We start from the raw sequence: 15,707 nt of genomic DNA, 5'->3' as shown, positions 1-15,707 counted from the left end.
AATAATTATAACAACCAAGTGCAACCTCGACAAGGTCAAGCACAAGGTCAAGGTAATTATAATAATTATAATGCTAATAGAGGTATCGTTAGGTCAATAATAATTATCAGAATCCACCTATAAATAATTCGCGTGAAATAGTTCAAATCACACCACCCGTGACTACTACACCCACACAACCGGATCGCCTTGACACCTTCATACAAGTGAGCCAAAACTTTTCCAAACTATGGCTCAATCTAACCAAAGCTTCTACAATCCGTTAATAATTTAACCCAACGGTTGGCTCAAGATAAAGCCCAAACCAAAGGTGTGTTGCCAAGTCACGCAATACATAATCCTAAAACAACAAACCACGACCTTTGAGGTAGCGGATAATACTAGTAATGAATTTGAAAAAGTAGGTGAGATAAATGCCATCACCACTCCGGATTCGGCAGAGTGGTTGATAACAAGGTAACTATGCCTATAGTTACCCCACCAAGAACCCTACACCTACTATTTTACTAGATGCGAAATAGAAACTGAAGAGCCTACCTTCGTAGAGGTACCGATTTACAACACAACCTAAGAAACAGAAAAGCCACGGTTAAACATCCGGTGATACCATAGCTAAATATAGCCGAAACCACCGTTTCCACAAAAATTAGCCATGTTAACTAGGGATACAAATTACGAGGAGATTAGGGGCGTTTTCAAGAATCTAACTATAAACCTTCCCTTCCTCGAAGCTATTAAAAGCTACCACATCATGCTAAGTTTCTTAAGGAATTGTGTACTACTAGGCGCGAAGACAAATATACCAAAAGGCCTTTTAGCGGAACAATTCCCAACCTTATCCGAACATAATGGAATTGTTAAGTACAAGGACCCGGTCGATCCTATCGTGTAAAAATGCACCTTAGGAGATTCCTATATCGACGACCGGCGTTATTAGACACGGGGGCTAGTGTTAACTTACTCCCATTTTATTTGTATAGACAAATAGGTCTAGACAAGATGCAACCCACTAAAATAGCGTTGCAATTAGCTAATCGGTCTATTAAGTATCCTAAGGGTGTAGTCGAAAATGTCTTTGGTAAAAGTTCGGGATTTCTACTATCCGGCTGATTTTGTAGTCCTCGATCTGAAAGTCGCTAACGACTCTGTCCGATCATTTTAGGGCGTCCTTTCCGGCATTTGCCAATGCGCTCATTAATTGCGTGATGGTTCAATGTCCATGTCTTTTGGACATCTTCTAACATTGAAGTCAATGTTTTTAAAACAAGGACACAGCATTACCCGATTCGATTCTATGGATGGAGAGGTTAGCATGATCGAGCTTTGCTCGAGATTATTTCAACAACACGTTCCACGATAGTCATATGCCCAAAATTCTTTCCTTTGGAAAGTCGGACTCAACATTTTCATCCCTACACTAGTCGATACACATACTATTGATGAGGGCCGGGATAAATGACTTTCTCAAAGATGTAGAGGACTACCATAGTAATGTGGATATGACCAATCTAGATGAGGAATTCGATGAATTTTTTCGGTAGGTGACAATTCACCCTATCAAGAACTAACTTGCACAACATCCACCTCGATTCCCCTCCTTCCACCCTTTCAAAGGAATCTCGAGTTTGCACTCGATCCTTTTGTTTCTCCGTGCTTCATAATTTTTTAAATCCTCCTAGCAAACAGATAATTGAGGAAGGACAAACTATTTGACACCTTCATTTTCAGAATTGAGGCAGTCCTACACACACAATGAATGAGTTCGGTGCTAAAACCACATCCCCATTGTGTAATGCTGTCTGTTTCTACAACTTATCCATATCCACCACATTCTCCACAACCATTCACTCTTCCACACTTATTTACTAGAACACCCACTCATTCAAAATGAAAAATAAGGTGCATGATAGGTTACACAATAGGGTTATCCGACTTTCGTTTTCATTCCACTAGGCGTCGTCGTAGGAAATCTTGGTGCTTGATTGTGTTTGGATATGTTTTCTGTGATATTTATATATGGAATGATCCATAACTATTTAGGTTGTTGATATATGATCAACTGCATGTCCATAGATATGTTTTAGATAAAGTCTCGAGTATCGACTATAAAGCGACTCAATTTCGTGTTTGGTGCACTTCCTTTCACTCTAATATATTGGTGAGTGCACCATTAAGGTAACGGGCCCTCCCTATGGAGTGTGTGGTGTAAGTACGGATCCTAAGTCCACGGTTCATATAGTTCACGTTTTCCAATCTTGCATGTTTTTTTCGGATTTTTGAGTCATGTTTCTCTATGGTGTGAATTATGTCTTTATTGCTTATTGTTTTTCTTCTAAAAATAAAATAAAAATAAAAATAAAATATAATAATAAATAAAATAAACATAGTAATCTAGGAAGTCTCGAATCGACTTTAAAAGACCCCATTACTAAAAACAAATTTTCTAAGCCGTTGTAAAAATTTGTTTGGGGGGTAAGTGTTCGTGTTTCCGTAATAAATGTTTTATGTCCCATTAGAGTTGCTTAGGGCGTTTTATTGTATTACGATTCGGATTGACATAATCTATTAATTTAGAGTTCATTTCGTTCGATAACTTACGTCATGCACGCACTTCGAGGCGTTTTCCACTATCTCGTATGTCATCCGAAGTCGGAATAGAGTGTTTTATGGATCATTGGATAGGAAATTCCCTCCTGATCATTTCCATATCTCATTCGCAAAAATCGGACCCGTAAGCGGCGGCAATTTTGATTTGAAATTAGAAAAAAATCAAAAAATCAAAATTTCGATTTTGGGCTTGGGCCCAACCAGCATACGACGGTCGCTCGCGGCCCTTACCTTCTTCTTCAACAGGTTCATCGTTTTTTTTTCATCTTCCACCGCCATTAACAAAGCTCCAAACCTAGAAAAATAAAAATTAAAAGAAATACCATAAACCCCAGCAAAAATCAAATCCTAAACCCAAATCGTCTCTAAAACCAAACCACCCACAACCCCACCGATTTAAATAACAAAACCCACCGAAAATTCAAAATTTGGTGCTTTAGCGCCACCACGCCACCACCACCACTGTTCTTTCAGTCGGTCAAGCTAAACCACCACCACCACATCATATTTAAACCCTCACTCCATTCCAAACACTAGATGGCTCGGCGCCAAATTATACCGGAGCAAGTTTTCATCTGCGGACCATTTCGCTACCGTTTTTACGGTGACGAAATGGCTAGTAGAGACTGGAATAGTCTCGGTACTTTCGAAGCCTTCTACCACGAAGACTTGGTCCGGCGTTTTCTACAACACCGGGGAGTTGGAGGGGAGTAGGATTTTTGATGGTAAGTAAGGAAGAAGAAGGGAGTTGACTCATCGATTGTTGGGTGAGATTCTAGGCATTCGCCTAGAATCCATCCGATGTCACTTTACGGGAACCCAAGTTTGACGGGGTGGAGCCATTGATGGCGTTTCTTGTCATCAATGGGAGCTACAATACAAACTCCCCATTGTGTTCGCCCGGGCATCCCTCGGGACCGACCCGGGCTCTGACCCGATGGATTGGTCGGAATGTCCTAGGGAAGGACAAGGTCGGCGACATCGGTCGACCTGCCTCCACGCACTATATGGGTACTTTCGAGGAGCGAAGCACGATTCTGTATCCGGAGTTTTTCTTTGAGCATGATTAGGGGGTCGGAAGGTCTTTGGCACCTCTTCTGTGTTAATCACCAAGATCATCTTTGAAGATGAAAGCGACTCGATTAATGCGAGGATTTATATTACCCCGCGACCGTAACACGCAGCGTATCTATAGGGAGTGTGTCCAACAAGTTTGGAGGAGGGCTGAGGATAGAGAAGAAGAAGAAGAGGATGGAGGAGCTGAGAATGAAGAGGAGGAGGATGAGGATGCCTCAGAGGGATGAGGGAGGGCGTGACTGCTTTGATGCGGATGCCTTCGAGGTGTTGGTTCGACGCCTTAACGCATGGCTATGCTTCATAGGGGCATGCGTTCACTAAACACTATCTGCACAGACCTCCGGACTCGACAGGCGACTATTCATCACAACTTCGAGATCCGCACCCACAGAGAGGATGAGAGATGGGAGCAGGCGGTGAGATGGAAGCCCAAAGACCGGTTTAGAGTGGATATGCTTGCACGCTTCCCACCTCATCTGACTTCGGCTTCGAGGAGGACACGAGGCATGGCGTCGTCGGCGAAGGACGACTGCTGCTGGACCTTCGAGCCCAGGAGAGCCACCACTAGAGTGTGCCCTCGCCACCGGTGGCATTATTTGTTTAGAGTCCGAGGATTGATAGTACTTGTTGTTTTATTTATTTTTGTTGTTTTATTGTAATGTAACTTTTATTTCCGTAAATTTGAATTTTGTAGCGGTACTCCGAATGAAATTTTAATATAAGGGCCTATTTTCATGATGCATGGTTGTTTCATATTGACCCCACCTTCCCAACTTGTTTGGGGGTGGTTTTATCAATTCAAGCATGATTTTTGTATAACCCTCGTATTAGAATTAATTGCGGAGTCAAGGTGAAAATATGGTTGTTTAGGCAGAAATATGATCAAGTATCATTGTAGGATGAAATCTAGATTAAATAGGTACATTCTATCATAAAATCAACCTAAAAGATACTGGGTTTGAATTAGAATCCAGGTTATGAGTTGTTTCCGTTTTCGAGTTTGGAAATTTTAGGATTTCCGGGAACTGCCGTAATTAGTTTTGGCAACTTTCCGATCCTTTTTAGCAACTTTAAACCTATATAAACTTGATACAAACTATTCTCACAACTCACACTACACCTAAACTCCATCACTCACCCTTCACACCCGCGATTCCCGTTTTCGACTTCATTTTTGCAAATGCAGAACTTCGGGCGCGCCAGCGCCTGCAGTATATTGCGTATTCAAGGCCTCTACACTTCCGGACAGAAAATTTTACTCGAGCACAGCGCTTCATAGAAGCGCGACTTCGCGCTAAAAAACACTGGAATTCCAAAATACTAAAAGCGCCGCCAAGTCAAGTCAAAGCGACGCAGCTTACTTACTGGAATTCCAAATTAAAAAGCGCGACTTCGCCCTAGTTGAGCGCTTCAGCGCTGACTTCCGTGGACCAGAAATTTTCCAGTTTTCGCGTAGTATATCGGATCTTCGCAGCTATTCCAAAGCGTAATTTTGAGATGACATCTCCAACATTGATACCGAACAGTCTTTCGAAGATTTGTTCCAAAGCACTACTACTTACGGTGTTTGGTTTGTGAGGTGATCACATACGTTGGCTGGGAACCTCTTATGGTAAGACCGGCTGAACTTTATTCTCCAAAGACTTGCATCTTATTTTTATAATAACTGCATTTTCTTTGAGACCGGACGGAGAACAAGTGTTCTCCATCAACATTAACGATGAACCAATGGAAATTACGGGTTCTTGCTAGCATTTGTTCTTGGACTTGCTATGCATTTGAGATACAAGACCCATGGTGCTATTGGGTCGATAATATGCATGTCTACACTTATGAGTCTTTGCACGAGGCTTATGGGGCAGGCATTTTTTCGTATTGAGGACCAAGGGGACTATAACGCGTTGCCCTTGGTGGTAGCCTGTCCATGAACATAGGAACTGTTATGTTTTGGATTATGCTAAACATTTTAGGGGAATGGCGTTTTTCTTGATGAATGGCGCCACTTGCAGCGTTTTCCTTGCTTTAGCCAATGGACGCCGGTTCTATGACCTTCCCGAACTTTGATGTCTAGTTTAGCACGAGCCCATACCATGAGGCATAAGTACCTTCTTATGCCCTGTTCTAGTTTCACGTATTATGCTATGTTTCTTTTCCTGTTTTTTGTACACGTTTTCCGGATTGGATTAGGGTAGACACCACGGTCGCGACCCACCAATAGTATTATTCGATCTTTCCGTGCAATGACTTGGCAAAGGGTGGCGGATACAACCTCGCGAGGTTGCACCCTACACCCCATCGGACCAAGTGGCACTTAATAGGTTAGCAACCATAGATGATAAATGGCGTGAAGCCCGGCAAATTATCATAGCATGGCAGATCGCGAAGGAACCTCACTTCTTTATAGAAGTGGAGGATAGCGAAGATGACGAATAAACGGGAAAGTGGAGGTAAGTTTTAGTTTCGTTAGTGTCCGCTTATGTCCCAAGCAATTTCATTCTTTTAACCCCATAATGGGTAGAACTTCATTATAGAGTTGAGTCGGGTTTATTTCCTATATTAGTACGCGTTCTAACCTTCTTTTGCGGATGTTCACGAATTCCACGCTTCAATGGTATTTTTACTACCCTCTTTATTTAAATGCTTTGAGGACAAAGCATGCTTTTTGTTTGGGGGCATAGAAACACGTGTAATTAAGACATCTGCTAGGATATAAATATGTATAATATGCATTTGTTTTCTAGTAAAATTTCAAAAATTTATAAATATAAATAAATAAGTTATGCTATACACTTAGGAATATTGGTATTGTTGTTTTTCTCTATGCTCTTAACAATCTAGAAGTCTCACATAGCTTTTGCATCGGAATAATTGTTAGGAACTTAGGTTAATATGTAGGTAATAATCTTTGCATCTATCTATAAATATATTACATGAGTATCTATGATTGTTTGCGATAAGTTTACGAAATCTAGGCTAGAGTACTTATTCTACAAATCCTGTGAGAATATAGCCTAAAGCCTTATATGAGTGAAACAATTGAGAAATGACACAAGGGAGAAGTAAAATCCGGATAGAGAAATCACCGTCCACTTGCTTGATCACTAAACCATATCCTAAGCGAGAATTTAGGCCCTTTTTGGATCGATATAGCCAGAAATTCAAACCTATGAATTATTTTCCGCTAGTAAGCCCCTTTGAGCCTTTCATTAGCCCTTCCATAAACCACAATTCCTTTACCTGTTACAAAACAAAAACAAAATAAAAAAAAAATATATATATATATATATATATATATATATATATATATATATATATATATATATATAATAAATCAACCTACCCAATTAAGATAAGTCTGAAAATATAATGAGTGAAGAAAGAAGAAGAGAAAAACCTATGTAACAAAAAAAAAATTAGTTAGTTAAAAAAAAAAAAAAAAAAAAAAAAAAAAAAAGTTTCCATCCAAGGAAAAGAAAAAAAAAATAATAAAAAATAGAAATAAAATAAAAACTCCAAAAATAGAATAAAAGGGAGTCAAAAGCCAAAGAAAAAGAAAAAAAATATGGCTAAGGATGGAAACAAATTGTAGAAGCAAAAGTAAATAACAAGGTTTTCTCTAGTTACATAATATGAAGACTCTATTATCTCAGACTTGTCCTTTAGAATATCCATTTCCTTCCTTCTTAAACCATCTCCTAATCCCCGTAACACCTAATAAAGACCTTTAGCTCAATTAGGAATAGGTTAGTGTGATAGTAAGTGGCAGATGTGTTTGATCGACTCAGAACTTCTGTGTGTCATTGAGATTGTAAGGTAAAGTGTGCCCTTGTATTAATGGAGTAAATAAACTTGAGTGGAAAAATCAGAGTGTTGTTTCTTGACTATTATTGTGAGAACCTACTTAAGGGGCTTATTCCGAAGTTCTCGAAAACAAAACGCTAAACATTTTATAGTACTACTCATTGTGTATATGTTTATTGTAGATGATAGATTATTATGCATATATTAGCTTAGGTTTTGACTTGGTTATTCTTGTTCATAGCTAAGTGAGACGATAGATAATTTGGAGCATGAATAAGGAAACAATAGTTTTATTTTCTTAGTCGTTGTAGTATAGATGAAGTTTGTGAGTACCTTCATTTGGAAAACTCTCTCACGAGGCTATAACTTCGTCCACTAGGGAATTCCTAGTGGTTTAAGGCCTTGTTGCATATGGTCAATGCAATCGCGACTCTCAGTAAAACGAGATTAGGTAGAACTCCATTTTTGGTCACTTATTCTAATTTCTCATCTTTGCTTGAGGACAAGCAAAAGTCTTTGTTTTGGGGGTGGTTTGATAAGAGCCCAAAACTGTAGTTTTAACCCCTTAATAATCATCTTGTTAGACCAATTATGTGAATAATAAGTAAGAGTTAATACTCGATTACGTGTTTTATGCATTTCGGGCTTCAAAGTCCATTATGTGCGAGAAATGTGCCACTTTAGCGAGATAAAGGAGCAAAAGTCGTGAGAACTTCGAATGCCATATCTTTGGACTCGGACCTCGGATTGAGGCCTACCTTATGTCAAAACGACCGGCTCGGAAAAAGCTTTGCAATGGTCTAAGCCTTGACCCAATCATAGGAGCAAAAGTGGACGAAAAGTCTGTAGAAGCCAACTGCAGCTGAAGAGGCCTTTTTGAATTTGAAGAATTGGGTTTGGGGCTGATTCTCGGCCCAAAACATGGTTCCAAGCCCATGCACGATTTTTGGATCTGGATGTATAAAAACAAAAGCTTGACTCAGTGTTAATGGCAGTCAATGGTAGATGGTTAGGTTAGAAAATAGAGGTAGCTTAGAATAGAAAGTAGCCATTAAAATAGCTTCTAGATCTAGTTTTATTTAAGAGTTTTAATTAAGTTTAGTTCCATTTAAATTATTGTATTAGATTAAACATTTGAATCTTGCTCTTAAATTTGATTAGATCAATAAAGTAGTGTTCTTTATCAATTTCGTTTTTGTCATTTACAATTTATTTGATCTAAATTCAATTCTTGTTAACATTCAATTCTTAGTTATTAATTAGATTCCATTATTGTTTAATTAAGTAAATTTCAATGCTTTATATTATGTTTAGTTTTAATCTAAATGGAAATGATTGCGGAATGATTCAAGGCTAAACCTCCATTAGAGGGGGTTGAGAAGCCTTGATGAAAGCTTGATTCCGTTTAACGTAGAGTCGTCGTGATTTCTATTCCACGCCAGAAATAATTAGTTCACCATGAGAATGGGTTTAATTGTTCACATGCTAGTTATAAATTGGTAGAAATGCCATGTGTAATTAGGGATTAGGAAGAACCGATTGTTACGTGTAGATTCAATTCGGATTTGACGACTTCGTCGTTAGTGGATTAAGTTGAGTTAAGGTGGAATCAATCCCCCTCTAACTCCTTATCATAGAATCACCGTAGCATTCCCATAGTTGTCTGATAATCGACTAGTTGCATCTTGTGGGTAGTTGCACCATAGTTTAGTTGCCCCTTCGTAAAGCTCTCATTGGTTTTAAGTAGAGTATTGAGACTAGAAAACAAGCATACGGAAGGACTAAGAGTGGAACGAATCACCCTACTCCACTTTATCTCATAGGATTGAGAGTAGAAGAAAACTTTGATAAATAAGCAACAAAAGTCCAGTTTTAGTTTACTTACGGATTGAATTCATCGTTCATTTCGTAGGTAGACTATACATTTTTACGGTTATCACGTCTCTCAACCCAAAATTTTCCTATCTTTTTATAATTAAAAGCATCAGGTATGACCATTGCTTTTTATTATGCAAACGTGGTCTGGTGTTATAAACTCAACTTCTAGTCCAACTTGTTGCTTTTGAATTAAAGCGCACTATTGAGCTCTAGTATTGTTCCGTAAGGAGTTATTTTGCTGTCGTTATTCTTCTTTTTCGTTTCGTTATAGAATTTGTATTTTGATAAAAGAATGGGATCAGAAGATTTTTATTTATTTATTCGTTGTTAGATGACACACAAATCAGAAGAGGCTGGCATTGGAGTTTCTATGAAGAAATCATCCCGTTTAGTTCCTCCATTTTACGGTCCTTCTCTTTTTTTCTCCAATGGAAAAAAATATCGTGATCAGACTTTTCAAACTCTAGATGATGGACGATGTCATGTTAAAAGTGTCCCAGAGATGCGTCAAATGAACTGTGCAGGATCATGTTTTGGTTGGTTGATATTGCAAAGTCACTATTCAAAAGAAGGGTGAACTAGTGTTACCCCCCACTAGATGAGCTAATTAAGATTTTCCCCCACTAGATGGGAAATTAGGGTCTCTTCCTAAATTTACAGTTAACTTTCAAGTAAAACAACTGAAAATAACATAAATGCCCCCACCTAATTAAAATTGAATATTTTCTTTTTGAAAATAATGACGGAATTTGTGTAATTTTCAATTGTTTGACTTGAAAGTTAACGGTCAAACCAAATTGACCGTGTGTTTAGGGGAGAGACCCTAATTTTCCATCTAGTGGGGGGAAATCCTAATTGGCTCCTCTAGTGGGGGGGTAATACTAGTTAACCCTCAAAAGAATGCTATCTTTGGAATCCGATGTCTTCAACAAAAGTTCTTCTCCCTCCCTTGATTCATGATGACGTGTTATATGATGTTGGTGCTCTAACATATCCCCCAAGTGATCCCAAATCCGTTGTAATGCTGGTCAGTTGCGCAACAAAGGAGAAATCACTCTTATATAGTCGGATTGGTGATGACCAATGGGTCGAGAAAAAGTTTGAATACAAAAAGAGAATTTGTAATCGCACAGTCAATCTCCATTACGGTCGTTTTGATATTATAAGTTGCCAAGGAAAGATATACTTGTTTTTCAGTGGAGGGATGGCCGTGATTGATGTTGATGATACTTTCTCTATGAAAATACATATTTGGTGCGACACACAAAAGTTTAGTAAATTTGGGTGTTATCGCTATACAAATTACTACGTTGAGTCTTGTGGAGAGATTTTTCTAGTAAGTGCACTTCACTTGGCACACTCTTCAAACATCATTAAGAGATTTGATGTTTTCAAGGTTGATTTGTCTAAAAAGGTTTTGGTGAACGTTGATAGCCTCGGTGACAGTATCTTCTTGATAAGTCATAGTTCTACTGCATCATTCTCTGGATCTGAATTTGGTATGGACGGGAATTGTATATACTTCTCTTTTCCAGAACAAACAAGCTTGTACAAATATGACATTGATAATGGAACTATAACAAATACACTACCATGTCCAAGTAAAGTAGACCATATGGCGGGACCATTTTGGTTGGTGCCGGATTACAATCTCCGGGTAAGTCCTTTCGATGGTTAAACTTGTTTCATTTGAGCTTTGTTCTTCAATTTATCTATATCAGTGTTCTGATTTTCTATTTTCTATTGTCTGTTTTTTATTTTTTATTTTGATTGGCAAGCATGTTTTAAATGAGATAAGTAACTTTTTGATGCTGGCGGGGTTTGAGCTCCAGACCTCTGGTATCATCACCCAAAAATTTTACTGACTTTGCTAGTCGGCACCTGCTTAGATTGTCTATTTGATTTGGAGAAGAGTGAGAACGGCTTGGTGATTAAATTATAGGGAAACTTCACCCTCTCTGAGTTTACACTTTTTCACATGTTGTCATAGGGGATTAAATAATGCAGATACTACTTTACCCTCTCTGAGTTTACACTTTTGTGCGTGTGATAGGAAGGCGTGAAACGTCTTACAAATGTTCGTCTAATTGAGGTCATTTGGTCATTTTTTCAGGTGAAGAAACAGCTCGTAAAAGTGGAAGAAGCCATTGACGAAGTGAACAACAACAACAAAAAATGTAAGTGGGAGGAACTTCCAAACGAGCTATTGGAGTTCATATTCTCACGTCTCGTTTCAACTGATCGCATTAGCTTCCATCTTACTTGCAAATCCTGGATATCCGTCACTCATCAAGTCCAACCATACCCCCTCCTAAGTCAATCAGCTGAATCTGGATCTCAACATTTACCATGGTTGTTGTCCCTCTCAAAGAACAGCAAGGGTGTATGAACTTGTACTACCCAATTCACAATGACGCCTATACCATGAACATCCCTGAACTAGAAGGTGCAGTTGTTTGTGATGCGAAGGACGGGTGGATCTTAATGTCACGAGAAAATTCCATATTTTTTATCAACCCGATCACTAAGGAAACTGTAAAACTGCCTGTTCGTGGGAAGAAGTATCATTTCCTCAACATAGCCTTCTCCTCTCCACCAACTACGCCCGACTATTTTGTATTTGGACATCAGGGAACGAATAGTAACATTAATAAGATGTCAGTTTATATGAAAGAGCATGATGCATGGTTTGGTGTTGATAGTACAGGTAAGGCACCGCACGAGTTCATAGCTTCTCATTGCAATCCGGTTTTCTATGCTGGCTCTTTTTATACTTTGAGCATAGATGGACGGTTGGGCCTTTTTAATCCATCTGAGCCAGAGTATAAAGATGTATGGAAGGTCCTCCCAATGCCTGTAGTTGTTCGATTTTAGTATCCAACTTTGAATAGGAGTTTCATTATGGTGAGTGATGGCGAAATTTTATCAGCTTTTGTCGGTAATAAGGGGAAGCCAGTTTGGGTTTTCAAGTTGGATTAGTCCAAGAAGGAATGGGTCAGAGTGGAAAGTTTGGGTAACAAAGTAGTCTTTCTTAGCCATGCCACATCTATAGTAGTACCTGCTGCAGGATTGGAAGGAAGAGGAGATAGAATATATCTCCCAAAAGTGCATGGGCGAGGAAGCATCTACTATTCTTTGAGGACGCGCAGTTACCATTATGGGACCGATGATTCTCGTGCAGATTGGATTGATACATGTATACACTGGAACTGCACTTGGATTGAGTTGAAGTAGTAGAACCATAAGCGCCCTGGTGAACGCTTGCATAAGCGATGTGTCATTGTTTGTTTTCTCCTTAGTCACTTCATATGTTTTATTTCAGTTCCCCAAAGTATTCTGTAAGATTTCAAAGGTACCACCTAGATAAGTTGGAAACACCTTTAATGTACGTCTTTGCAATCATAAACCTTTTGAAGTTTAAGCAAGTTCTTTCTGTTCAGAATGGCCTCGTGCAGAAAATGAAGATGGTTTATCTTTTGAATTGCAGATTTTGTAATGTAGCATAATCTGTGAATGTCCAGGGAATACATAATGTATCACTTCTTGTAGAACCTGTAAGTACATAAATCAACGAATAAACACTATGAAGCATAAAAGGATGAATAGTTTTCTCTTGCTAAGGTAACATGAACATTAAGCAAGATGTCTATTGTCTATTGTAGAACACTGATGTCTATTGTCTATCAATCTAATACCCACTCCATCCAGCAATTAAACAACAACATGAGCACCACCATGAATGAAACATGGAGTTATCTATTGTTAGTGTGTTGTTCATTCAGGTACACTCAATTACACACATGCTCACTCTTTTCAAGGCTAGAAGTACACTCATTCAAAGTATGTGGAGGGCAGGGGCGATAACATGCCTTGTGAGTATCTGGAAGAACAGGAATGGAGTCATTTACAATGGCAAGAAGTCAGACATCAAGCAAATTTGTTTTTCCATTAGGAGGGCAGTGATAAGAGCCTATCACCTATCGAGGGGTTGCATGGCTAACACTGTGCTAGACTTGGAAGTGTTGCATGGACTAAGACTAAACACCAAAACAAGAAGATCACCATAATTGTTTGAGTGTTACTGGGCAGCACCACCTAATGGTGTGATCAAAGTGATGTAGGAGTGCGAAGCGTTATCTCTCAAACAATCTAAAATAATCGATTTCTAACCGAGAATCGATAAAAGTCGATCTTTAACCAAGACTCGATCAAATAAAATAAATAAACAAAAAGTCCCTTTTACAAACCCTAACATAGCCTTAAATAGGCGTCCTAAACCTAACACAAAGACTGACTTTGACACAAGCCCAGAGCGCGTGCGCGCTTGTAAGAAGGCCAAACTGAGCGTGTGCGCGCTTCTACCTCAACTAACAGAACAAACCAAGGGCGTGCGCTTCTCTGCCCTTCTATTCCCCATCATTATCCCCGTCTTGGAGGACATTCGTCCTCGAATGTCACTGGCACAAAGACAGAAGATGAACAGCAAAACAGACTGAAGTCGTCCTCGAACTTTGCCACGATATTGACTAATTTGCATAGCTTGTCGAAAAAAACTCGTAGTCACAATGGACAAAGACAAATATCTTCTGAAAAGCAAGCAAGGATTCTCCGAATTCTCCTCCAGGAATAAATCTTCAAAGTCGTCAAGGAATGGATTTGCAAAACCTTTAAACAAACGCACCAAACCAACACAACCAAATATTTCCTCCAAGTTTGACAAACTCAGATCCACAAAACACAAAACATATAATTTGTCATCGTCAAGAGAAGCATTATCAATCGGTGGTAAATCCCATTCGAGAAAATCCTCTTTTTCACCAACTTGATAATACATCCCCTCTTCAACTGACCCCTCATCAAACAAAGGGGGTAAATCCCAATCAACAAAATTCAATTTTTCTTCAACTTCAAAAATAAAAATTGAATTTTTGTCAACCACATCAACAAGGTTCGAAGTTTTAGAACTATTTACCTTCAATGCATCTTCCACTATTGGTGTCTGACGCTCATAAGAATGGTAAAGCTACCGAGTAAAGGCAGCGACCTGGAAGTGTAGCGATGCTACCTGCCTAGAAAGTTCGGCCATGCAATCTAAATACCTCTCCCTTAACCAAGAGTTGATTGAACAAAGATTAATAATAAAAAAACTGACACCCAAAACCCTACAATTAGCCTTATATAGACAACCTAAACTGACGCGAAGCTAAGGCCCAAACAAAGGCCCAAAATCTAATTAAAGAAATAACACATAACAAAACCAACTATAGGGCACTCACCTCTTATGGGAACTGAGAATGAGGGCGCACGCCCCTTTTCCCTTTATTCCCTATCATTCTCCCTGTCTTGGAGGACATTCGTCCTCAAATGTTACTAGCACAAAGACAGAAGATGAACAACAAAACAGGTGGAAGTCATCCTCGAACTTTGCCACGATATGGACTAACATGTATAGCTTGACGAAAAAAACTCGTGGTCACAACAACGCACACAGACAAATATCTTCTGAAAAGAGAGCAATGATTCTTCCCCATTAATAAATCTTCATAGTCTTCGAGGAACGAATCTGTGAAACCTTCAAACAAACGAACAAAACCAACACAACCAAAGCTTTCCTCCAAATTAGACAAACTCGGATCCACAAAACACAAAACAGATAACTTGTCATCGTCATGAGAAACATTATCAACCCGTGGTAAATCCCATTCGAGAAAATCCTGTTTTTCACCAACTTGATAATACATCCCCTCTTTAACAGACCCCTCATCAAACAAAGGGGGTAAATCCCAATAAACAAAATACAATTTTTCTTCAACTTCAAAAATAAAAATTGAATTTTTGTCAACCACATCAACAAGGTTCGAAGTTTTAGAACTGTTTACCTTCAATGCGTCTTCCACTGATGGTCTCTGACGCTCATAAGAATGGTCAAGCTGCCAAGTAAAGGCGGCGACCTTGCGGTGTAGCGATGCTACCTGCCTAGAAAGTTTGGTTATGCGCTCTTTATCATACATATCCAGTCCATAGCTGATTCTGATACCAACTAATGTAGGAGTGCGAAGCGTTAGCTCTCAAACAATCTAAAATAATCGATCTCTAACCGAGAATCGATAAAAGTCGATCTTTAACCAAGAGTTGATCAAATAAAATAAATAAACAAAAAGTCCATTTTACAAACCCTGACATAGCCTTAAATAGGCGTCCTAAACCTAACACAAAGACTGACTTCGACACAAGCCCAGAGAAAAGCCTAGAGCACGTGCGCACTTGTAAAAAGGCCAAACTGAGCAAGTGCGCGCTTCCACCTCAACTAACAGAACAAACCAAGGGCGTGCGCTTCTCTGCCC

The 15,707-nt window shown here is 39.1% G+C and overlaps 2 protein-coding genes across 2 annotated transcripts; both read left to right on the top strand.

The window, feature by feature from the left end:
- Positions 1–10,264: 10,264 nt before the first annotated feature.
- LOC147525563 (uncharacterized) lies at positions 10,265–12,799 on the top strand. The gene is made up of 2 exons (XM_086565349.1): positions 10,265–11,020; positions 11,477–12,799. Exons 1-2 carry the CDS (start codon positions 10,283–10,285, stop codon positions 11,750–11,752), a joined length of 1,014 nt encoding a protein of 337 aa, XP_086421475.1. The 5' UTR covers positions 10,265–10,282; the 3' UTR covers positions 11,753–12,799.
- Positions 11,788–12,237, top strand: LOC147525564 (F-box protein At3g56470-like). The gene has a single exon (XM_086579836.1). It carries the CDS (start codon positions 11,788–11,790, stop codon positions 12,235–12,237), a length of 450 nt encoding a protein of 149 aa, XP_086435962.1.
- Positions 12,800–15,707: the final 2,908 nt, after the last annotated feature.

This window comes from Coptis chinensis, chromosome 1 (genome assembly GCF_015680905.1).
Source record: "Coptis chinensis isolate HL-2020 chromosome 1, ASM1568090v1, whole genome shotgun sequence".
NCBI lineage: Eukaryota > Viridiplantae > Streptophyta > Magnoliopsida > Ranunculales > Ranunculaceae > Coptis > Coptis chinensis.
Note: the sequence above shows the minus strand (reverse complement) of the source record. Positions and strands in the feature narration are given on the sequence as shown.

What these genes read in the sequence shown, in the direction of transcription:
- LOC147525564 (XM_086579836.1), top strand. Translation starts at nt 11,788, where the DNA reads ATGAACATCCCTGAACTAGAAGGTGCAGTTGTTTGTGATGCGAAGGAC.
- LOC147525563 (XM_086565349.1), top strand. Translation starts at nt 10,283, where the DNA reads ATGTCTTCAACAAAAGTTCTTCTCCCTCCCTTGATTCATGATGACGTG. An exon ending in TGCCGGATTACAATCTCCGG is followed by an intron (nt 11,021 to 11,476) that starts GTAAGTCCTTTC and finishes TCATTTTTTCAG; the next exon opens with GTGAAGAAACAGCTCGTAAA.